At 40.8% G+C, this 25,042-nt stretch overlaps 1 protein-coding gene across 1 annotated transcript in view; it reads right to left on the minus strand.

Annotated features, from left to right (window-relative positions):
- Nucleotides 1-25,042, minus strand: part of PLCH1 (phospholipase C eta 1) — an 86,022-nt gene that overhangs the window by 17,947 nt on the left and 43,033 nt on the right. Inside the window, exons 5-12 of the mRNA XM_075506750.1 lie at nt 24,838-24,967; nt 21,838-22,008; nt 15,101-15,194; nt 12,178-12,381; nt 10,468-10,588; nt 8,760-8,931; nt 5,777-5,884; nt 3,364-3,525 (exon numbers count right to left, since the gene is read on the minus strand). Coding sequence (XP_075362865.1) covers nt 3,364-3,525; nt 5,777-5,884; nt 8,760-8,931; nt 10,468-10,588; nt 12,178-12,381; nt 15,101-15,194; nt 21,838-22,008; nt 24,838-24,967 — 1,162 coding nt within the window. The remainder of the gene's footprint in view (nt 1-3,363; nt 3,526-5,776; nt 5,885-8,759; nt 8,932-10,467; nt 10,589-12,177; nt 12,382-15,100; nt 15,195-21,837; nt 22,009-24,837; nt 24,968-25,042) is intronic.

Consider the following 25,042-nt stretch of genomic DNA (forward strand, 5'->3'; position numbering starts at 1 on the left):
AGCAATCCTCTAACAGTAGGGGAAAATATTAACATTAAAGACAACAAACAACCATGTAGAAAAAACAGTCTAGCAAAAAACAGGCAAGCAACAACAAAACACAACAACATTGGAAAGTGTACTTGAAAATAGCCACAAAGTAAGAGGGGGGGGGAAATCTCCCCTAAACAGATAAATCTGGACTTTTCATATGCAGCCTGAAGTCTGAGTTTCACATTTATAACCATGCCCCCAGACATCAGTTTGATAATTCCTGGCAGCATCTAGCTTTTTCTGTCAGAAAAGCACATCCCTTCATCTTCTAAAGAAGAAAACAAAGATGTAAAGGTGCTGAAGAATATTCCCCCAGTGTTTCAGCACATCTTATGAACTCAAGTTATTCCCTATTCAGTGCTGAATCGGAATTCACTTCTGGCTATCATAACACTAAGGGCACTAGATGGTTTCTTCAGGTCCAAGAAAGTCAATAACCTCTGTATCTAAGTTAAAAGATTTGTTCCTAGCTCAGGCTGAAAGTCTCTGTAAAATGTAGAAGGAAACCTTAGCAGATAAAGTACTTGTCTCCCTCAGACAAGAGTGAGAGTTGACAGTTTCAATAGCAAATCCAAACTAGTATCAGGCCTGACTGACAGTACCATACACATTGCCCTCCTCCCTCCCCGCAAAAAAAACCCACTTGATAATTACTGGAGATTAGTATGTAAACTTGCATTGTGAGTGTTTGGTTTTTTTTTTTTTTTTTTTAAATAATAGCAAGTCTTTGGGAAAATGAAAGGCACATCAGTGACGAAGCAAAGGAAAGTGAGATTGGACCAGCAAAAAAGTAGAAAAGTTTCCCAATAGATCCATTTCTGGTACATAAATTACACAGTCACTACTAGAAAAGAGCTTTACAACACCACCAAACAAAGCTAGTTAATGAGTTACAGAATTACCAAACCACAATGTTTAACCATTTAGTTTTCTCCCATCTAGGTCAACAGTTGATAAAAATTAATTTTCCAGTTGTTTTAACTTATGATTACTAATCGTTCAGCTCTGTATTACTTTAAGACCCTTGAAAACAACAGTCACATATGATCAGTCTTCACACAGGACTGTTGCAGCAAGGGAAGAGATCTCTAAACGTCCCTTAATTGACTTATTTTACATTATTAATAACATAAAGTGATAGAATTTTCTAATTGACAGATGTTTGAATGTTGATGTTAATATCTTTATCAGTGATCTGGACGAGGGGATCGAGTGCACCCTCAGTCAGTTTGCAGATGACACCAAGTTGTGTGGGAGTGTTGATCTGCTGGAGGGCAGGAAGGCTCTGCAGAGGGACCTGGACAGGCTGGATCCATGGGCTGGAGCCAACTGTATGGGGCTCAACAAGGTGAAGTGCAAGGTCCTGCACTTGGGCCGCAGCAACCCCATGCAACGCTACAGGCTTGGGGAAGAGTGGCTGGAAAGCTTCCTGGTGGAAAAGGACCTGGGGGTGTTGGTCGACAGCTGCCTGAATATGAGCCAGCAGTGTGCCCAGGTGGCCAAGAAAGCCAATGGCATCCTGGCTTGTATCAAAAATAGCATGGCCAGCAGGACTAGGGAAGTGATCGTGCCCCTGCACTCGGCACTGGTGAGGCCGCACCTCGAATGCTGTGTTCAGTGTTGGGCCCCTCGCTACAAGAGAGACATTGAGGGGCTGGAGCGTGTCCAGAGAAGGGCAACGGAGCTGGGGAAGGGTCTGGAGCACAAGGCTGATGGGGAGCGGCTGAGGGAGCTGGGGTTGTTGAGCCTGGAGAAAAGGAGGCTGAGGGGAGACCTCATCGCTCTCTACAGCTGCCTGAAAGGAGGGGGTAGAGAGGTGGGGTCGGTCTCTTCTCCCAGGTAACAAGAGATAGGATGAGAGGAAATGGCCTCAGGTTGCGCCAGGGGAGGTTTAGCCTGGATATTAGGAAATTTTACTTCACTGAAAGGGTGGTCAAGCATTGGAACAGGCTGCCCGGGGAAGTGGTTGAGTCCCCATCCCTGGAGGTATTTAAAAGCCGTTTGGATGAGGTGTTTAGGGACATGGTTTAGTGGTGGACTTGGTAGTGTTAGGTTTACGGTTGGACTCGATGATCTTAAAAGTCTTTTCCAACCTATACGATTCTGTGATTCTGTGAATAACACAGTTGAATTACTGAAGTATTTTCAGCATTCTGGTCATGTGAATGACATGTAATGGGTCATCTCAGGCATCATATCCAACACAAATACCTTGGAAATTTGCATTCTTTAAACAAAACTCCCTGCCCCCTCAAATGCTAGCTAGGGGCCAAGCATTCTTCCAGATGCCAGAGAACATACCAAATGTAATTATTCTAACTCAAAAAAATATTGAAATGGCTCATATCTGACCATATTTACTAACATGGGGAGTTTGCTCTCCAAAATCCCACTTTTCTGACCTCGTGAAGGCCAAAGGGAACAGGCAAGCTGACTGTTCTCACACTGGCAGCTTTGACCAGAGGTCTCAAGCATCAGCACAAGCAGAGTACGTTTTCTGTAGTCAAGCCTGGCTTCAGGCAAAACTCTCAATAGGTCCAGCCTCGGAGAAGGAGGTTGATAAGAACTACATAAACCCTACAGAGTGGGAAGATGTGCAGAAAGCAGAGCTACAGGTACTTGACCTTTAGGAGTTACAGAGTAGGTTACAGAGCAGGCACATCCCCCACAGAACAAGTCACTCTCTAATTTAACACAACTGGGGTTTGCATCCAGTTGAGGTGAAAGTATGGTAAGCGTGGATTCAAGGTACTAACTGTCTATCGATGTACCCGAAATTCCGACACATTTTACCGTTTTACAAAAATAGTTTGATGTCAAAAAGGAAAAGAAACATACCATTCTTGATATTAAACAGTCTGAGCATGAAAAAACAGAACCTTGCTTAGGGCAGTAAAAGCACAATCCTGCGTTTTAGTGCTATACAAAACAGCCATCAGGCAGCATTACAGGCAGACAACGCTTTCAGTTCTCACAGCCAGTCTTGATAGGACTAAGGAGATAGAAAAAGGACCTTTCCCCAACAACCTAGACACAAACAAAATTGCTTGACACGTGCTTGTAATATTGGTACTTACTGAATTAGCTGCTTCCAAGTTTTAGAAGGAATAAACCAGATTAGAACATATTGAAACAACATACCCTTCACATTTGACCATTCAAATTATCTCATTAGATATTTTCCTGAAACAGTTCCGAGTTTTCATTTTGGATAAAACAAGCTTTCAGAAGTTGTTCATAAGTTATCAGCTTTGTCATCTGAGAAATGTGCAATACACATTGCATTGTCTAATATTCAACAGAGCGTGCGAAGGGGAAAAACCCACATACCTGTTTCAGGTTAACATTTAAACCCTCATGAGTTGCCTTTAGCAGTGCTCTCACAGTGAAGCTGTCAGGATCTTCTTTGTCCCTGATTTGGGATTCTTTTATCAGAGATTCCAGTTTTGTTCTTATAAAAGATTCCACCTGGTGCTCAGTTGCGCCATTACTCTGAAAGACATTAAGAAATCCAGTTAAAGTAGATTATTACATCCATCACTTCTGGGACAGCCTGAGGGAGCATTACACATGCTTCAGGCCATGTAGCGCTCCCAACATTTCCTTTCTCTGCGCAAGAAAAAGATTCTTGCTAATCCTGCCTGATTTTGCCTTTTCTATTGGTGGCTTTTACTGCTATTTCTGTTTTCCTTTTTTCTCTTTAGTCCTCCCAGGCATAATTTAGCCTGCCTCACCAAAGCACAGTGCACCCACATGGGATCACCCCCGAACCTGGCCCTGGTGTTAGCTCTTTGTTTCAAAACAAGCACAAGTCTGACCTTCTCTTTCAGAAGATGGCATGAATTTTCAGCTAATGCGCTTACACCCTTCCTCCAAAATATCAGACAACCTAAGCATCATTAGATTCCTGCTCCAAACAGCAAGGCAAAGGAAGCAATTACTGCTAATAACAGTTGTTTGGACTACGCAGACACAAACTAGTCTCTTACATAAGGCACTTAAAATAAAAATGGATCTTATAGAACAACAGTGTGCACCTAGCATTCCTCTGTCTGTGGGCTGTGAGATCTCTCCCGAGACGGGAGAGGAAAACAACTGTTCCGTCCTAGCATGTTCCCTTTCTAGCCCCAAAGACATACTGTGTTTTGCACTGGCTTTAAGGATTGCCAAATTTTGTCTTAGGTCCTTCCGTTGAAGAAAGCATCATCTCATCAGCAGTGCTCAAGCCATGTTAGTAAAGCATGCGTGGATGACAGACGGCTCCTGTTGAACAGCACGTAACAATGAATCAGGCGTTATCTTGGTTCAGAACTGGTTGAGCAATCTTATCTCGTCTTACTATACCCATAATTAGAGTTATGTTCATTCAATATATACTTTCTCCCCTGAACTTATACCTGTGGAATTTTGTACCTGTACTTAAAACAATCATATTCCTAAAGATTTATGGGACTGGGAGTCTTCAAGCTTCCTTATAAATTCGTTAATGCCAAATATTTCCAATTCTGTAGTAAATACTAACAGAAATATAACATTCTGAGTCATTGAGCAAGCTGATTTTATCCTGTGCTTCAAGCATTTCCTGCAAGGCTGTACTTCTGTATGAGACTGTCTTGTGGAACATAGGGGTTGAATGAAATCCAAGTGCAATCTAACCTCTAAATAATTAAGAAATGAATTAATCATTATTTTGTCCAGTAGCATAAAGGGGGTTTGTTTATCTAAGGGTGTGTGTGTGTGTCAAATCAGCCCTTCTGTGTGATGTACTTGAATCTCCAAAAAGATGTTGCTGACATCAGCATTTTAGCAGCATCAGGGTAGGGGAAGAACCAGTATAAACACACGCTTCCTCTGAACCAGTTCAGATGGGGACTTCCATTACCTGTAAAGCAAATCCCAAGCTATTCTGAAAAACCTTCAATTGCTGATAGCAGGCATAAATAGTACAGGGAAATTAAAAGCTCAATGTGTAAACCAAAACCAGTTCATAAGAACTACAGATAGGTGTTTCCATGTGGCACCAAGGCAAACTCACTGGGCTACATTCAAAAGTGGACATAAACATTATACTTGCTAAATATTCATTTGAATTCAATCTATTCTTTCTGTGTCTCCCTAGATAGTATTTATTTTATTCAAAAGTTTTAACTGGTGAAGCAAGGCTGCCTCCCAACTAGAAAAAAGCACCTGCTGGATAACGTGTATTAGCATTGCACACCAGTTTCAGTTTTTAGCAAAAAAAGTGTTAATAAAATTAACAGCAGAAATACAAATGAGGAGTTAAGAAATCAAGGGAACAGAAAGCAATCTTCAGTGTCCAAAAATAAGAAACAGGAGGATTGAAAATAATATTTCACACAATTTTTTTTCATTTGTATGTCTCCTTTCATAATTTTCATCTAGAAATTGTGTAGCAATTCCATCATGCCATTGCTCTGAGTACTACACATTTGTATCTGAAAAAAGGCTAGCATGCTTATAGTGCTGGCATCAATGTTTTCAGTCTAGCGTACCTAAAGTACTTAAATCTGTTATTTATATGATTTAAATGACAAAATGAGCATTTCCAAACAATGTCATTCCATATCTAACTGTGGAATTATGTAACTTCTGTATCTTAAAGGCCTGACTTAGAAATCAAAGTTAAAAACTCTAATCTGCTAACAACTAAGTAGGATTATGGAGTGTGCACGTAAGAAATGTAGAGAGGTAACAGTTCTGGGAACTGTGTATATGCACATACATAGCAGGGCTTTAATTTGCAGTCATCTTCAATTTCATCAGCGCTATCCTCATCTGAAACTTCTCCTTCCTCAGCATCTGCTCCAAGACTGTGTGGCAGCTTTTTACCCTGAAATGAAGAAAAAATATTCACAATAAATGCATACATGGTCAGTGTTATTTAGTGCAAAGACCAAAATAGCCCATTCCTCAACTATTCCTTATGTAAATTGTGACCAGAGTTTAGAATTGGTTTTCAGAGAGTCTCATGCAAACTAGCTCTGGACTATCACAGGTGATAATTTTAGTATTTCTGGAAGAGTTTGTTACTGAAAAAGCTTTGCAAGCTCTTTCAAAAAAAAAGCATACCATCTCCCATCTCTGGAGCAAGCCAGCAAGTGTCCAAAAGATTTTTTTGAGTCGACTCCCAGATATTTCAGGCTTACCCCTGAAAATACACAACAGCAAGCAGACTGTTGTATACTTAAAATAAAACTCAAAAAATCAGAAGCTGAGATTTTGTTATAGCCTCTTCATCAGAATGGAAAATGCAGACACAAAAGAACTCACTGCAAGCAGCCACCAACATGAAGGAAGCAGCAAAGCCTACTTTAATATTGCATGCTCATGCAAGGGTGTAGTCAGCAATCCAAAAGTAGTCGCTAATCCAGTACTGTGAATGTCATATACCTACATTAGAAAGGAACTACTTTAATTCCATGTCTAGTTTCCAACATCTGATTAGAATGGTGAGCATCAGAGGTTATTGGCTACTTCTGGTGAAAAAAAAAAAAAAGGCTCCAACAGATCAATTATCCTTCTTAGAACATTCGTCTTGAATTCTCCTGTATGATCGCTTATAGCGAAGCCCAATGACAGAACCTTAGAAATGTTGGCTATGGGACCTCTGAAGGTCTCTGGTCCAATCTGCCACTAAAGGAGGATCGTCACCAGCTCTAGATGAGCTTTGCTTTGATGAGTCTTGCAAACTTTCAAGGGTGGAGACTCCCCCAGCCCTCTGGGCAGCCTCTTCCCATGCTGCAGTGCCCACAGCTGGAAAAGCTTTTCCTGCCATCCAGTCTGCACCTCCCAAGCTGTAACTTATGGCCACTGCCTCTTGCTTTACCATCTGCTACTTAATAAATCACCTATTCAACTTTTGTGTTATTACATCTGTCTTCCTCACTGATTGCAGAAATGTTTGCAGTCTACCTGTTTCACCAGTGACAGAGGTAGATAAGAATTGCGCTCTGATTTCTGCAGAAATGAAGAGGATTGATTTATAGACTGCATTTTGAAATTAATAATGCTGCCCTGCTAATGAGTGGGTCAAATTCACTTCACACTGGCACCTTTATACTGGCTTAAACTCATGAGCATTATTAGAATTACTCTTCATATACACTAGCAAAATGAAAATTATGCCATGACTTGAAATTGTTTGGCTAATGAATCAATACTGTATTTCAAAGGAAAATGTATAAAACAGAGCAAAATAGCAGCAAAAAGATGAGAAACTGACTGACTTCTCAACAAGATGCTCATTCTTAAATATGATTTTACCTTTTCCAACAGGGCTGCCTACATTGAGCAGGAGGATGGGAGACAGGGCCTTGTGAAAACATACTGTGATGCTTAAAATTGTATTCCTCATTCTGAAAATGTTAGCTCAGCTCCACACCATTCTGTAACTACTCACAGGGTCTCAGCACTGTTAGCTGAAGAATCAAATTAAAGTTACAAACTCAAATGTGCTAGGAAGAGCAGCTTAAAAGTTCATGTAAGAACAGCACAGCACCAAAGCTCTCTTGCCTTTTGCACATTGACATAGTATTTCAAGCCAGGTTTGCCGCATGACTGACATTACATACTATTTTGTTTGACTCCCTAAAACACCAACACTACACGCTTGCATAGTTCATTAACTAGCAGTTACACAAGAAAACTGATTCAGTGAAATTCAGAATCACAGCTGAGCACTCAAAGGTTTTCTAATTCAGAGTCAGCTCTGTCCGATACATGGAAATATGTTCAAACCAACATTAAACCAAAATTCTGAATGCTTGTAGCCAGCTTGATACAGAGGATAGAGGGGGAAAAAAAAAACCCAGTGTCTCAAGAGCTCACAGTGAAGTAATTGTCCCCATGTGCCAAAGTAAATTAGACAATCTAATAAGCCACAACTCTATTAATCATCCTCTCAAAGGTCTGCCTTGCATTTTTCTTATATCCATCTTGGTCTTTGAAATTCCTTTCAGAGCAAATCCATTTATACTGAGAGGCTTAAACAATTAATCTTGCATACAACACTAACTACAGTGCTCAAGGGCCTCCTCTCTCGCTGCTCCTTACAGCCACCTTCTGAAGTGCTCTTCTTTCATAAACACAGCTGATGAACCGTGAAAATAGTTTCATTTCATGAACTACTGCTCATAGCAGGGTGAGGGGGAAATGCAAGAAATTTTCAGACACTTCTATATTACTCCAATATACTGTGTCCAAGGAGGGACTGTAGGATAATGTTTAGATACTATAGGGATATGAACCATACAGAACAATATCCACTAATAACAAATTAGACAAATTTAAAAAAAAAAAAAAAAAAGAAAATAGCAGGTTCAGGTAACTGTGTCACAGTTTCTTCTATTCATAACAATGCATTTTATATCATTTTTCTGCTCTCCTGACTCAGTGCTAAGATTTAAAAATAAGCACCTTTGACTTTAAGACTCTCAGATAAAATGCTTAAGAAACAGAAAGAATTTTCTTTCCACTGCTGTTGATATCAGCTCCCTGTTGAAACTCTTACAGAAGTACTCTGGGACACTCCAAGGTAAACTCTGTTTCAATGTCCCTGAAAAACTCAGAATTTTAACTCACTCAGTGCATCTGTACTATTCCACATGGTACTGCTAAACTGGTTCTCCAAAGCCAAAGAAATTCTATGATAAATATCACATGCTGACTTTTGTTGCATTTTGAACACACCGCCAGTAGCAAGTTACCTTCACTAGGATTTTCCCTTTCAAATTTTGAGGGCTAGGAAGCTGTCTGGAATCTCCAGTGATTACAGATGACAAGTCGAGTTTGTCACCAAATATCTCCTTCAAGTACTGAGCGATCTTCTTTTGCTGTTGAATACTGCAATGGTTTTCAATAGAAAGTATCACTGGAAACCTAGAAACAAAACCCCCAGACATTTTCATAACTGTGTTTTAAGAGAGAAGACCTGCACAGCTTACCATATAAACTGATTTAAGCAGTTTGCTTTTGCATTGTCAGTAGTCTGGAAACAAACTCACTTTGAAAGAAGGAGTCTGCACATGAACTCCCAAATCCCTGCCCTGTCAGAATCCCTAGATAGTCCCTGCAGGCAATTCTGCCTTCTCCCTCCAGCCCTACCCACTAGCGCACAGGGCGACAAAGTTTGCAACCGATGATCACTGAGCGCAAGGCACAGAAACTTGCAATAAAGCTCATCAGCAACGCAAAGCCTTTTTGTTCTATGTAGCTGAGCAGAAGTTACACCATTCCTTTGCAAGCCACGTACAAAGTCTTCATAAGCTGTAAGTTCTCCAGGAGCAGCTTCCTGATCAAAGTGTTTTGAAATCAACAGATTCAAAGGAATTGCTAACTCCTCTCTGTTCATCTCCCGAAGATTGATAGCTGCATGAACAATTTGCCTTTGTCTTAATAAGTGCAGCTGCAGCGAGTCAGACCAAATCTCTGAAGATGCCCAGACTCTGGAGAAGGAGAACTATTTAGCAATACTTTCCAGAATACTCTCCCAGGCTCCACAAATTTGCAGCTCAATTTTCTTGAGCTAAAGGCATGGTTTCTGTATAGAACAGCCTATTTCTCCCACAAATTTGCCCAGTTGTTTTCTAAACTCTTGGCAGCCCCAGAATCCTATAGCAAGGAACCCCAGAGCCCAACTACACACCAAATGAAGAACCGCCCCATCTTTCAGTTTTGAATTCACCAGCTCTTATTTCTAATCAATAACACCAAACTCTTGGGCTCAGGTTTTTTGGGGGTGGTTTGTTGTTCCCCCCCCTGCACGCCCATTGTCAGGTCTTTTTTTTTTTTCTTTTTTAAATAGAGAGAAATAAGCATTTTCCCTTTATTCTCTCTAAACTACTCAAAATTCTATACACCCACTCATGATTTGAGACTGTTGTATATATATGGTTAAACTGCATGATTTTCATAATAAACTTATATAGTACCATGGCAAACAAAATAGAATCTTAACATTACCCCACATCTCAGTATTTCCTCATACCATGTATGAGACAGCTTTTCAATTTTCCTACTGAAATAAAGTATTTTCCTTAGGTAGAGAATATTACAGTATTGATTTTTAAGCAGAATTTCCCTGTGGATATGAGTGTGAAGTTCTGTTCAAACAAAGGAACAAAATCATCTGTAGATATTCAACAGTCTCAGACTGTTCAAAATACTACTGAGTTTACAATGCATGAAAAGTCTTTCTAACTTAGGTTGAACTTTCTAACTTGATTGATAGAAAGAGCTCATGCAGCTGAACAATAAATATGACACAGGTAATAAACAGGGGAACAGAATCAACTTTGAGAAGTTACAATGCATTTAAAGGAATATACGTACTTCCTGACGTTGATCGTCGATTTTGACATGGGATTAACTACACAAAACAGACAGGTGTAGCTTCAAAACTGACTCTACACTTACTCATTTTTGATGAAGGCGTATTTATTGATAGTTTCTGCCACATCACGGAAGAGTATTTTAGAAGTAAGAGTATAGCCATGGTGCACTACCGGCTCTCCATCGGGACCATCCCAGCAATCCACTATTAAGACAAAAAAAGCTATGCATTAAGAGATGCCCATGATCTTATACATTTCTGCTGATCTTGCTTGCCAGCAGAACTCACGTACACTACTCAACCATGCAGGTGTCAACAAGTTTCATCCGATCTATTATGACCTACCAATTGAGTTAAGACAAACAAGACAGTCTTTTCTTATATCAAATGAGAAATCTACAACCTAAAATTGTTTTTCCCCCTTATATTAAACTGAGTTTTTTTCCTCATATATATGAAATTACGAAAGTGTAATGGATCAAGTAATGTTTACAGCTATCTCTTGGGAAAGCAGGTTCTGCTTCTGACAAACTATTTAAAAGCAATTTAGTCTTTTTCCACTCCCAATTAAACTTGCATAACTGACTATAGTAAGAGTAGCATCAAATCCATCACATGTAGAATGGACTAGGTCAGTAATACTTTTTCTAATGAATTACTCTACCCTGGATTTAGACCAAACTTGTCACTACTGTTGCCTCTACAGGAAGTTAAAAATGTCACAAAGAGAAAGCTACAGAGCTATTACCTAGGCTGTACAGCATCTGCAATAGTTTTGATGTCAAGCAAAATAACACGCTACCATGCATTTTAGTGAACTTTCCTACAGAAGGGCAAGTACAGTGACAGACCACCCAATTTTCTCAGGTTCACTTTCTCTAATTAATTTTTAAATTCAGATTAACAAATTGTTCTTCCAGAGATGAGTTTTGTAATTCTAGTCAGAAAAAAACCTAATATTGAGTTTAAATTTGTCAAAAGACTTTATTCCACCCCAAATCTTCAAGAGAAAAATACTAATGTTTTGTTATTATTTAAATCATGCAGAACTTAAACAGGAATCCAATGCGATCTCCAGGCTATCAGGTAAACAGCATCTTGTTTTCTTCCACCGGCATCCAGCCAACGAAACGGCATCCTACCTCCCTTTTGTGGCAGACCAAACCCTAGTTTCTCAGCTCGAAGATGGTGACAGAAATCGATGCACAGCTGTGCTGACAGAAGGCACTATTTGCTCACCTGTCCTCCTCCTACAGGCACTTTTCATCTTCCCTTTGCATCCGCAGGAGGAACTGCATATGCAAACGCCTGCTTTCCCATTCCGCTTATAAAAGGAAAAGGTCTTTGCTGGCTCAGTTCATTCTGACCAGTGTGGATTAGGAAGCACTCCTGTGAAGCAGTAACCTCCAGCATGGGGGAACTGCAGAGCAGAACAACCAGGGCTGCTCTGCTGGAACTGCAGGGCCCTAAACAGATGCCTGTCCATGGCCTTACTGGGGCTTGTGCAACAAAAAAATGCTTCACATAAACATGAGACCACAGAAAACTTGCACTGGTGAGAAAAGCATAACAACACAGCAGCAGGCAGGAGAAAACAGTGGCATCTATGAAGTTTGGCTGGGAAGGTCATTCCCAATAGAAAAATTCCTGTTTAGACTGCTAGAAAACAGGAGCCTACCAACGAAGTTAATCAGACAGCAAAGCATTAATGCTTCGAGTTTGCCACTGACTTTGCACTTAAAAGAAATACCCAACGTACTTCTCACAACTAGCGAGTGACACTACAAACATACCTTCGATACATCGACAACCATCTTGCAGCACTCGCGCATACATCTCCACTCTGGACTGAGACAGCAGTTGGTCTCCTGTCAGGTATGTATTGTGAGATGAAGCAATAAAGTAGTTACAAAGGGGTTGATCCATATCCTGATGCACTTCGCAATGCAGTGGATTAAATATATCACAAGCAGGACTGCGCATGAAGTTGGTGAAGCCTTTGAACAAAGAGAAACAGTTTTACCATGGATGTGGTATATCTTACCAAGCGAATGATTTGCACTCTAACGCTTTCCTCCTTTTATGCTTGTCAGCGCTAACTCATGTCTCCAAAACCACTGAATCACCTGGTAGGAATTAATCTGCCAGTACCCCGTGTTTCCAGCATATTAACTGCTGTCTGTGGCTTGCCTGGTTCTCTGCAAATTGAAGAGGCTGCACAGACTCAGTCCACTGCTGGCACATACAAAGGTATTTCTTTTTGAAGCCTATGGAAGTTCTGACACCTTTGAGAAGAATACATTCCCAAGATCCAACCCTTGTCCCCAGGCAGTTTTCAAACAGCTTTGAACTAGAAAAGGAAACATAATCTAGAAAGACACATTTATGACTGCCAAAAAAAAGTCAACAAGCATTTGCAAAACATGACATTGAGCTAAGCTTCTTCAGAAATTAAGTAACAACCAATAGTAAAAAAAGAAAGCAGGATTCTAAGAGAAGAATAAAAGCAATGAATAGTAGCTATATGAGAGGACTGAAAAACCCCACAGATCAATACAGCCACTGCCCAACCTATTTTCAGATCTGATGTTTCATTCAGACCCTCAAAAGGGGCAGATGACAAAAACGCACACGTAAAAATTCTCCGAAACCCTGGAGAAGTTCCCTACGCCAAATCCAGTGCACAGACTAAGACAAGTGTGCTCAAACCGCTTTCTGCGGTTCAGGCAAAACCACTTCGCTAATAGGCGGAACAGAAGAAGGTGTTATTGGTTTTGTTAGAATTGGTGGAAGAAAGTGTCCTACCTCACAATTATTCAGTGAGATAAGAATGATCTCTTTGTCTAGATGCTCCTGCAGACAGACAGTAGGCAGCTAAACCACAAGTCATCACTGTTAGAAAAACTTTCTTTTCCTCCTCCTTCTCCTTCTTAAACTGATATCCCCTACCCCCTCTTGATTCTTGTTAAAGCATCAGTGTAAGAGAGAAATTGGGTCAAATACTTAGGCAGCATCAGTCCACATTTCCTGGGACGCTGAATCGTGCCTTGGAGGGCGAGTGACCTGCTTAGAGGAATATAGCTGGGTAGGTGGAAGGGAGGGAACCTCAGCCTCGCATTCAGCAAGATGCAAAGGATTTGAGATGCGCACCATGTTTCCCTCAACGGACCCTTGTCATGGTAACAGGTAAGAGCTATCCTGTTCTGCTCCATCACAAGCATGACATCTTGTGAATAAGAGGAAGCAGAGGAAATCCCTCAAATACCGGGCAGCAGAATAGATGTAGGATATGACACCTGCAGGAGTATAGGTTTGGTATTCTGCAGATCTGCCAGGACTTCATGCTGCTGTTGATGCCCCATGGCTCCCAAGTTGAGAAGCAATCTTCAGAAGGTAGCAACAGCATCAAGAACAAAACAAAAGAACGCGCTCCTACCCAAGTTAAAGAAAGATCTGGCAATTTATACAGAGCACAGGACAGAAACAGGAGCCAAACTGACATCCTGACTTGGAAGCAAATGCTTTTTTTGAGTTTATTGCTGACGCTCAGGCTCTGTCCCTATGCCGCTCTTTTGCTGTAAATAAGCAGTACTCCCACGGAAGGTACCATGTAGACAAGGTAGCAGCCACCCAAAGGGCTGCACTGCAGCACACAGAGCGGGGGGCTCGTGCTAGCCAATTCACTAATCTAGCCAATCTCACTCTAGTTTACAGCTTTCTCTATGCTGCAAGTTTGTGCGAGAAGATAGTACTTGGTTTATAACCCTGTAAATCAGATCACCATCTGTTTTAAAAATTTTTAGAAAGTTTTAAAAATACCTCCTTTGAGAATGAGAAATGTAAAATATTTCCAAGGGATAGTGCAAACAATACCTGAAAGCAACTCAAACATAAAAGAAGCAGCAGTAAGACTAAAAGGAACAGAAATTCTTTCAGAAATATTTTTTTTAAGTGTCACAGCTTGTTCATTTTGCTTTCCTTATTTCAGTTTAAGTGCAGTGCCCTGGGTCACACCATGAGCTTGTTTAAGATCTGGGAGGCCATACCCAGGCTTTAAGTACCATGCGGAGGAAGATTTCTCCTTCCCCCCCAAATCACCATGTAAATTATGCTGCTTCATGAAAGCTATCTTCTGGGCAAATTAACACGCTACAGCATTTAATCTATTTCGTTCCAATTCAGATTTTGATTTGATACTAAGTTGGATCCTGAATAAATATACCATTTACAATGGCTTCAGCAAACAAGGTGAATAAGGTTTTAAAACCCAAAGAAAATCCAACTACCCATAATTTCACATAAGCATAAATCAATGGATTGTACAGGAGCAATTCCAGATCTACAGAGACAGAGCAGAATGAAAACTTTGCTTTTATTACTTCAGTTACAGGCTACAGTATAAAATATAGTATAGAATGTTTTATGCTTGTGTTTCACAAATACACAGTTAGCAATAAATTCATGCAAGCCTAAGGCATTCACATTAGTGTATGATTGCTATGATGTATCGCTGTATAACACTAGCTGCTAATTTGCCCCACCTACTCTCATCTCTCCCATGTCTCACAAAAATGCACCTACGCTACTGGCTGCTGATCTTCTATGTAACTTTCTATTGCAGTCAAATATTATAAACTACACCAAAATGCTGTTAAAGCTTTCTATTCCACTACAGTATATCAAGACAAAACTAATTTCAAAATAAAAAAAATTTACCTTCGATCCCAAGAACATTTTGCTTCTTGTTTTCTTCTGATACTTCAAACTTCTGTATGATGTCAAGACAATATTCCGGTGTCACATTATTCATCTGCACAAAAACAACAGTGTCGGTACACTTATTTTTAATACCGTGTCACCAGCATGTCAAAATCAACTTCAGGCTTCTGGGTCCAGTTGAAAAACCTTGTGATCAAACATCAAGTTCAGTCAAAAATGCACAGACCAGTCAGTAACACCACTGCAAAAGGACTAAGATTTTGATTTTATTTTTGTCAGTGCTGCACAAGCCTCACAGCTCTTACCTTTGAGGAGAAAAACAGGAGTGAGAGGTAGTACTCACTTAAAACCTGTGTCATTTTAGTTTAAAGATGAAAATTAGCTGTTAAGCACACTTAATAATAGTTGTACTGAGCAATAGTGCTGAAGTGAGAACTATGAAGTTATATTCTTTAATATAATCTACTTAGACATGCAAAAAGATTTGGCAGGGTTTGATTTCATTTTCATGCATTTTCCACTTCTGTGATTTCATTACTTCCAAGAGAGTTCACTATAATATACAGGCCATGAGATAAATAATTAGGTTCTGAAATGAAAAACAGCAGTTCTTCTGAAACAAACACGAGTTTTGTCATCAGCTTCGACTAGCCCACAACTGAAGTCCTAACTGACTAGTGGGGCCAGAGTATCACCATGCACTTAGATTTCTCTAAAATTAAAGGAAAGAAGTAGCTTCTGTCGCTCATCTCATCTTTTCTCACCGCTGCCCCCCTTAAGTTGTAGAGAACCAAAGTGAAAACTAAGATTGGGTGTATTTAATTTCCTCCACTAATAATATCACAGGATGGCAATGATGACACTAAAACCTTTGGCAGCTTATTTGTACCATTATCCTGTTTACTGTTTGTACTCTGCATCCTTTGCCAAAGCAGCTCAAACACCCTGGCATGTGGAGCAGTCTGGAAGTAAAGGAACATGCAGTCCCCTCTCTTAAATAGCATGTCATCTCTGTTAACATCACTGCTTCAGGCAAAGGCAGGAGTGAGGCTAGTCATCCTGCAGATTACACTATTTATTGTTTAAATCCAAAAACGGTCACTCTGTGAACTGTTCTCTTACTAATGGAATTCTCTTTCAGATGGCAAAACCAATTCCATTGACTCTGCTCTGCCTGTAGCCTGCGATGAATTTGCGCTTTCCATTATTTCCCGTAGCTCAGTATTCCCAGCATTGACATTCAGCTATATGGAAATCTTCTAAAAGTAAGTTGACCCGCAATCTGGTCTTCTCTAAGGACTGCCAAGTTCCTCCTAAGAAATGTGGGTGCCATGACTGACCGTATCTCGTAACACTTAAAAGGCTACAGCCTACGTATGAAAAATTACCAGAGGAGGGGAAAAACTAGATGTGTCAATGTTAGAAGTGTAGTAACGGAAGGCAAGTGAGCAGTTCAACTCATATGGTGACTCAAGCTGAAAAACTTGGAGATATTTTCCAGCCTTTCTCTCCTTCATCCTTCCCTCTGTTTTTTCTCTTACACAGGGAAAGCATGGCTCAGCCCATTTCCTTCTCCAAACATTTTATTTATATCTCCTAGCTAAGCCAACAATATGAGGTGCCTGCAGGAATTACACAGGATAATAGGAATGAGAACAATTCAGTAGAGAAAATAACTGATTATCCTAGCTGAAGTAGATGTTGCTGTTTGATTGCAAACACTATTCATAGCAGGCCCCTCTTCAGCGCAAGCTGGCTAGAATTAACTTTTTCATTATCCCACATGGCTCCTTGATGGCTGAGTGGCAGGGTACTTGTGCGCTCTAGGAGCAAAAATGTCTAATCTAGTCCAAAGCTGCATCTGGTAGGGAGAAGTCCACCGATTTGTGTTTCTTAATTGCAGCTTGAGAGACAACGACTTAGGCTACTCATTTAAATTTGTTTTCATTAAGTTTTAAAGTAATCCACTAAAAATAATATCAAATAATAATGATCATTATTGATGACTGAATACTTAGATACATGGATTACTGAAGATGGTCAATAGTGGGAGCTTCCAAAATCTCTTGGATACATGGCTACTTTTTATATTCCTGATTAAAAGCTTTACTTTGGATGCAGATATGCTCTTGAAAAGAGTATCAGCCTTTGAATAACCAATAAGACCTTGGTTTTTAAGTAAATGAACTACCAACTAATTTTCCTAAAATAAGATCATACAAACTACAAAAAAGCAACATTATCCCTAATCTTCAGTGTAGAAGTATACAAAGAGGGAAATCACTTTTGATTTCACCAGTCTCACTGGAAGCAGGTCAGATAAACCTATTGCCAAAAATCTAATGCCATCTGAAGCTGCAGCGCACTGCAGTGCCAGGCACTGGGAGAGCCCTCTTCTGTCAGATGCCCACAAGCTAAGAATGGGAATTGTTCTCATTTCCCATTCTCATGAGAAAGGAGATAAGAGAAAGGAATGTAAAGTAGAAGAGAAGTTAGAAAAAACAGGGAGGAGAAGTTTGAAAAGCAGTGCAATGCTAATAACAGGTGTTCCTAGACAGGACGCCAACCCACAGCGTCTCAACAGTGCTCTAATGGTTTAGGCTTTAATTGTTCATAGTTAATCATTCTATAAGAAAAATCAAAATATAAATAATCAAAGCAAAGATATTCTTCCAATTTCAGTGCAAGATGTCGGTGTAAGATGTCATGACATATCGAGTCACCACATAAATCAGTTATACTGATTATACTTTTGGGTAAGCATGAGAAAGGGAGGCAGGCATCAGCCTGCTTTCCAGTTGAGAGTTTGTGTTGCTGCAATAAGGGCTTTTTGTGGAAAGTAGCAAGGATTGATCAGGCATGATGATCTGGTACTGTCTTCCTCGTCTGATATTAACAAGCTCCACAGTCTCTCCTCATTTCAAAGTCCACATACCAACACTGATATTCTTATAATTTCCTCTTCCCTTTGGGATATTGGTTCCTGATATCCTTCAGTATCCACAGTTTCAGATCACAGCCTAACATACTGACATGCCCTGGCATATACTGTCTCATTACATCCCTTTAAAACGTCTTCAGAGAGGGCAAGTATAGTTGTTTCAAAACATTCATTTTCTAAAAGTGTACTTAATCCCCACTTCTTACCACTTTTTGTCATATTTTCACTATTCACCACATCACTAGTTATTCCTGTGATACTGTATAATTAGTGTAGACAAGTAATAAGAGTAAACTTACTCTCTCAAGCAGGCTTAACTCAAAATGCACTAGACCATATTGAATAATTAAGGAAAAGCTTTACATAATTATATGTGCATGTTTGAAGGGTGTAATTGTTACAAAATTACTTTCTCTCCAGTTCAATTAAAATGAGCGGGAGCATTAATTTTTGCCACCAGTTTCATTTGGGCTGCATACGGCAGCAGCCATTTTAGAAGATACTGGTTTGGTACTGATCTGATGGTGTGGTATTAACATTTCCATCTCATTCCTGTCACTCACGAGCACGACAGGGCACATCATACAATATGCAGCACTTTCCTGAAGCATGCAGAGAACGCTGCTGGAGGCAAGCTCTCAGCGGGCTGTCCTTTTTCTCAGGACAGATGAAAACTGTATTGCAAAGTAACTGATCCATGGTAAGGCAGCAGGTGGCAAGCAGGCACATGGGAAACCTCGCCCTCAGAAAACCAAAACTAAACATTTCAGGTTTGTAACAGCAAAGCAGCCTTGTAACTGCGTAAAACCATCAGCACAAGTGCTGAAAAGGTCTCTGCTATGACTGAAATAAAAGCACTTGATGTGATATGGATACAGCAGAAGGGAGGAGGGAAGGACAGACAGCAATCAGACAAGAGCTACAGGCTGGCTGACCCCCGAACACAGGGCAGCATCACTACGGGGCTCCCAAGACAGGGGCAGAAGGAGGCCATTCACTTCATGATGCAGGTCCAGAATGGCCAGCAACTACAAAGTTCCTCCTCAACACAGAAGACTATGTTTGTAGAGCCACCTTCACCCATGCCCCACTACCCAAAGACAAGTATGAGACAAGCTCTGCCAGTCCAAAGAGCCTGGAGATCCTGCTGTGGAAGCAATCTGTCATTTAGCTGGAGATCAGTTTCTGGGGAGGACCAACTCAGACATTGATACTGGTTTATTAGGAGAGGGCAATCCCATAGGGACAACCCTCAGGTAGACAGACACGACCAGACATCCAGGGATGTTCCTCCCTCACAGCCACTTGGGCTAAGAGGACTGCAGGACCAGGAGTCATTCCAGGAAACCAGTCTAATTTCTGCTCTTCTGACATTTGAAGCCATATAATTGCAATTTCAATAGTAATGAGCTGAGTTTAACTGCACCTACGTGGAAATAATCTGATTCGCAAGCTCTGGGGTGAAGGCAACAAGGAGCTCTCCTAAAAAAAGAAGCCAGCTTAGCAAGTGAACAAAAAACCCAAACCCCTTTTGTTCCATCCTCAGGCTGCAGAATACTTAGAAGTCTTGCCAAAAGAGTAGCAGATGGAGTTGGACAGACTGTCCACAGATTTCCAAGCAGCCAGACAAGAGCAAAAACAAAATGCTGTGTGGTTGAAGGCACTTGAGAGCTGCATTATGATTGGAACCATTATCAGCTTTTGAAGGCAATCTTACCTTACCCAAGGACATTGTTATTACGTCTGTGTTCTGAAAACATTAAGAGGTAAATCTCTAACACTGTTAATACTGGGAAGCAGAAAGACCAAAGGGAAGAGGCAAAGAGAGTGCAAGGTGCTTCTAAACTAAACTGCCGAGAGGTTCATTGACAGGAGATCATGCTTTTACTCTTTTTGCTGTTTGTTTTTGGAATAATGTTGAGCAGAGTATTTATAGCCGATATCCCTGTTCAAAATTCAGCATTTTGAGTAGGGTGTAGACAGAGAAGAGGATGCAGTATGCCAGATTTGACAGTCAACTTGTTTCTTCTGCTGCATCAGTAGTTTCATAATGTCCTTGTGCACCCACAAAGACAGCTCTTCTGCCTCTTTCACATGTTTTTCTTCCTGCTCCAGGTCCCTGAGTGCCCTCTCACGCCACTGCTCTTCAGCTATTCTGGGCACTTCAGCATCTCCATGACTATGTCCTCCCTGGAGCATTTCTTTGCTTTCTCATCAGTGTCAACCCTGCTGCTGCTGCTGCCAAGGGTGCTCCACTGAAGGACACCCAAGAAGGCAGCAGTGAATAAAAAGGAAACAAAGGAAAAAACAGCTAGCTCAGAAGACTTAGGGCATTAGCATAAAGGGAAAAAAGATAAAAACATTCCATGCTTTAAAGTTGTAATTAGCAGAACTGCCAGGACCAGATTGCTTGCAAGAATCTGTGTGTTGAGGCTATCACAGCGAGATCCATGACGTGATAGTGCTCCATGTTTCAAGGGGGAAGGAAGGAAGAACCAGGGAGTCATATGTACCAGGGAATTGCCACAATGGCCAACAGGGGGAAATTCAGCAACAAAGCAGCACAGACTGTTGGTATTTTATGCTAGGTATAACTCAGAAAAAGCAGTCATTGCAGGCAGGATCCCAGAATGGCACAGGACATTATCCAATGATTGCAGGCAAAACACAGCATCTATACCCAGGAAGCTCAAGTAGGTTTGGATGTTAGCATTTATTTTTGTGACGTTGTTTCGGAACAATACTCTGCAAGCACGCATGGGGTAAGCAAACAACCCAGGACCAATTGCCAGAAGCAAACAAGAGTCCTAGAGATCACAAGGTTCCTTCTGTGCTCCTCACTGTCCAGTGTACAAGTTCTCTCTGTGGGTTCCACAGCCAATTTTTGTAGTAATTCAGTCTTTTTCAACATGGACATGAAAATCTCCACTGGAGCCACATATTTAGGAATGGCTAGAGATTTTTTTGTTCAGTAAGTTTGTTCATAAGCACATTGGGGGGAAATCGCCAATCTTGACCCAACTTTGCTTCTTAAGTTACTTACGCTTTTTCTTTTTTTTTTAAATTCCTTATCAGTGTGCCTGTTCCTGTGGTTCCCTGAACTTAGACGTGCAACCTCCAGATGTGAAATTTTCTTTATGCAAGTCCCACACATCTGTGAGGAATTATGTCTGGAAAACAGACTTTCCTGAAGAAAAACTGGGAAAGAAGGCAGAAGAAGAGGGGAAAGGCAGAAGAAGAGGAAAGAAGGGGGCGGGGGAGGGGAATAGAATCCAGGACACCTCACCCTCGGCCAGGTTGGTGCAACATCCCACTTTGTGTTATGTAGTTTGCTCTTCTTATTTTGTCATGTGTTTCTAGTTTTAAAACATATACCCTGAATTAGGATGATACATGATATCTGCCAAGACCTTTACTTATCAAAAGCATCTCCTGGAAATATTAATGCCCCACTCCAACACCAATAAACAATCCAGACAAGCTACGCAAGAGAAAGCAACCATGCTAAGACAAGATAATCAGCTGCAACTAAGAAGTGTGACTGTTACCTGAATGCCATTATGAACTAACAAATATTAACTGTATTGCCCTACGCTTGCCTGTCCTCTACCAGAGTGCGAAAAAGTTCAAACTCTTTCTAGAAGCATTTAAAAAAAGCAATAAACCATTTAGATTTCTTTTTTGTTACATCTGTTTTCCCCCCTGCTCCAAGCTAAACTTTTCCATAAAATTCTTTCCCTGTACTTGAATCTATTTGTACGTACATGTATATGGGTGCATAGGATTCCCATACCTTTTGTTCCACCTTTAGAAACTGAGCAAGTTCTTCGACAGTGAGGTGATCCTTCTTGTCACTGTAGCTTAAGAGCAGTAAGTAGAGATCTCGACGTAAGGACATCATCTTGTAAAACACTGAAAATTCTTCAAAATTTAGGGTTCCTTGGTTCTCATCTGTGTCTGCTTCCTAAGAGATAAAGACACTCAGGTAAGCATGCTAAACACAGGCAAATTCAGAGAACAAAGCAGAAGAGGATTTACGTACACAAACAGAAATTTAATAAATTCTACTCTGCAAGTTTCTGTTCAGACTCAAATCCTAGTAGACTAAAATAACTGCAAAATTGTAATACCATCTATTGGATCTTTTGGTGAAAACAGTTACTACACTAAAGCCACAGGCTCCCTATGAAAGTCTCAATTCCATCTTTAGTTTTGAATGTTTCCCATGTAAAGAGGCTCACCCTGGGCTTTATTCTGATCTCTGTTACTCTCCTGTATGCCCTGCAGTTATCCTGGATTAAAACATAGCAAGGAACATAATAATTTCACCCCGTGGCTTCCTCTAACAGAGTCTGACATTTTAAAACATTCAGGACAATATCACAGTCTTAAATTCAAACCGCAACACTCTCAGCCTCCTGTCAGCACTCTGTGAGGGGGCAAGTCTGCAGCAGCAATAAGACTCCACACCAAAATATATGCCTAATAGCCCCAGTCTTGATGGCAAGTTTTTTTGATCCTCAGAGGTAGGAAGAGAAGAAAACAGTACTTAACGCATGTTAATACAAGCTTTTTACTGGGAACATCTGCCTAAGAGGATTGCTTTGGATTTTTAAAACAAAGAATATATCCTGGAGAACTGCTGTCAAACATTACGTAGGTCTCCACAAAAAACGAACTTCAGGGAAGCTACAACTCTTGCTAAGTTCAAGGCTGTAAGCAGATAATGGAGGCAAAGTGAAATAAATGTTTAGAAATGTGCTATTGTTCCCATGAATAACGTCCTTTGTTCATAGCTGTATATCATGATTTTTCTCCATAGTTACAAACCCCCTTGCCATTCCCAAGTCACGTTCTGTTAAAAATGGTGCTTCCTTCTGCTCAGCTCAGAACACCTTCTGCGCAGAGTCCTCTGAATGCTGACTCGGCTTTGAACCTGTTGGCTCTTCCCTACACTGGTACACCAAATACCCTCCATCTGGAGAAGAGCTTGTATCCTCATCTGCTGTCACTTCCCCCTCCTCAAGAAAGCTCTTCCAGTTGGTGCCCACCCTCACTTCTGTAGAAGAGGAGCTTGTGTAACAGCAGATGCAAGGAACACATCTCTGGCCTGCTTTGCTTTCCAAGGATCCAGTTTTACTTTCCCCTTCACATAAAGCACTCCACTTAACTTTGAAGCACCTCTTAGAACAGGAACCGATCTTTACACCAGTGACTCCTAGTACGTACACATAACCGAAGCAGCAGCCCCGTCCTCTGTTCCCAGACGCAGGACCTGGACTGCTTCATAAGCCTGGCCACCCCTGTGGAGCCACAGGTGCCCCCTGAGGCTGGGGGCTGTTTGTGCCATGCCCGAAGCTGTAACCCCAAGTCACACAAACAGTACCACCTGAGCAGATCAAGTGCAAGAACAGTGCCGAGTAGCTAGATGTAGGGGCGAGGATTTGTCCCAGAGTTACTTTGCCATTCCCCTTATCCTGCATTAAGACCTGGAAGTCCATAGGAGTGCTAGCACAAAGCATTGCTCACGGGGTAAGGCCTTTAGGATTGAGCCCTGAGTGACTAACAGTAAACAAACCTGCAACACTCCTTTTATATTCGACCTTAATAACTTTAACCATGCCTGGGAAGTCTAGGATATTATCTCGAGTATAGGCTGGCAGCAACTGCAGCAAAACAAAAATAAGTAAACCAGTTTATTTTTAACCAAAAGTTGCCTCTGATTATACAAAGGCTGATGGTTGCTAGAGTGCATTACTCTTCATTACTAGACACTTTAAAAGCACAGAGTGAATTAGACCTCCTTCCTCTCAGTACATGGCTTCACAACTGTCTGCCTCTCCTGCAGCAGTCAACAATATCAGAAAAACCCAAGGATCTCGGGGAGCTGCATTTCATTACACCTTGTTAGTGCTACTGTCATCGGAGCTATAAACTCGGATCACGGCAAGTAAGCTGGGAAGAAAATAATTCCCGGCTATGTGGTGTCAAATGGGATTTTAAATCATTTTATATCTACTACATATCTTAAATGACATTTCTAATTTGTGGGAACAAGTACAACCCAAATTGACCTCTGCAGCACAACCCCACCAGTTTCCACACTTCTTAAGTCTTTGGGGAGTAACTTATACTCCATAGATATACCTCTAATGCAGATTTTATGCCAAACAAAGCACTTTTGAGCACCGAAGAGTCTTCAACTTCCCCATGTTTTATAGCAAACCAGCTTTTGGCTGATACTGTTTTTGAAGAGTTAAGAAAATTTTATTTTGCTCTCCATTATGTTCTTAGCTTATCTTTCCTTTCCTACAGTAAACACTAGGGCTGGTGGAAAATGGTAACTGTTTTCAGACAACAGAAGTAAAAAATTGATTCTGGCTAAGTAAGAGGAAGTTGTTAAAAAAAAAAACCTAATTACTTTCATAAAGCTAGTTTCTATTACACAATTTTCCATAAAGGAAATGAAAAAGGATTTCAATAGAAACAGAGTAACTTCATTGTCCATCAATGCCAGCACAGAACAATTCAGTTCACAGAGACGAAAACAATAACGCATCTGAAAAAGTAATATTAATAAATTGTCTTCTGTGTGGTTCATGTCGTTAAAACAATGTTCTGATGCATCCGTCTACAAAAAGGTAAACTTGGAAAACTTGGAAAAGGTCTGTGAGGTGTTGGAAAGGACAGAGTTTAAGTCCCAACCTGCAGATCCTATTCTGGATCTGTCCAGAAATAGACCGTAACTGGCACTATCTTACCACAACAACGCTGTGTATTAGAGGCCACCAACCTGGAACATCTGCCGGACCTTCCTGCGGGGCAGGTTAACATTTAGTTTATGCATCAGCTGGTGGATCTCTTCAATATTCAGCAGGCCATCTCCATTCTTGTCAGCCTCCTCAAAGGTCTGTTTGACCCAGCTGCAAGCGTGTCAAGGAAAGGGACAAAAAGGTGATTTCCTCACAGAGGAGGGAGGTAGAGCACTTGGGCAGGTA

This window comes from Mycteria americana, chromosome 7 (genome assembly GCF_035582795.1).
Source record: "Mycteria americana isolate JAX WOST 10 ecotype Jacksonville Zoo and Gardens chromosome 7, USCA_MyAme_1.0, whole genome shotgun sequence".
Taxonomy (NCBI): domain Eukaryota; kingdom Metazoa; phylum Chordata; class Aves; order Ciconiiformes; family Ciconiidae; genus Mycteria; species Mycteria americana.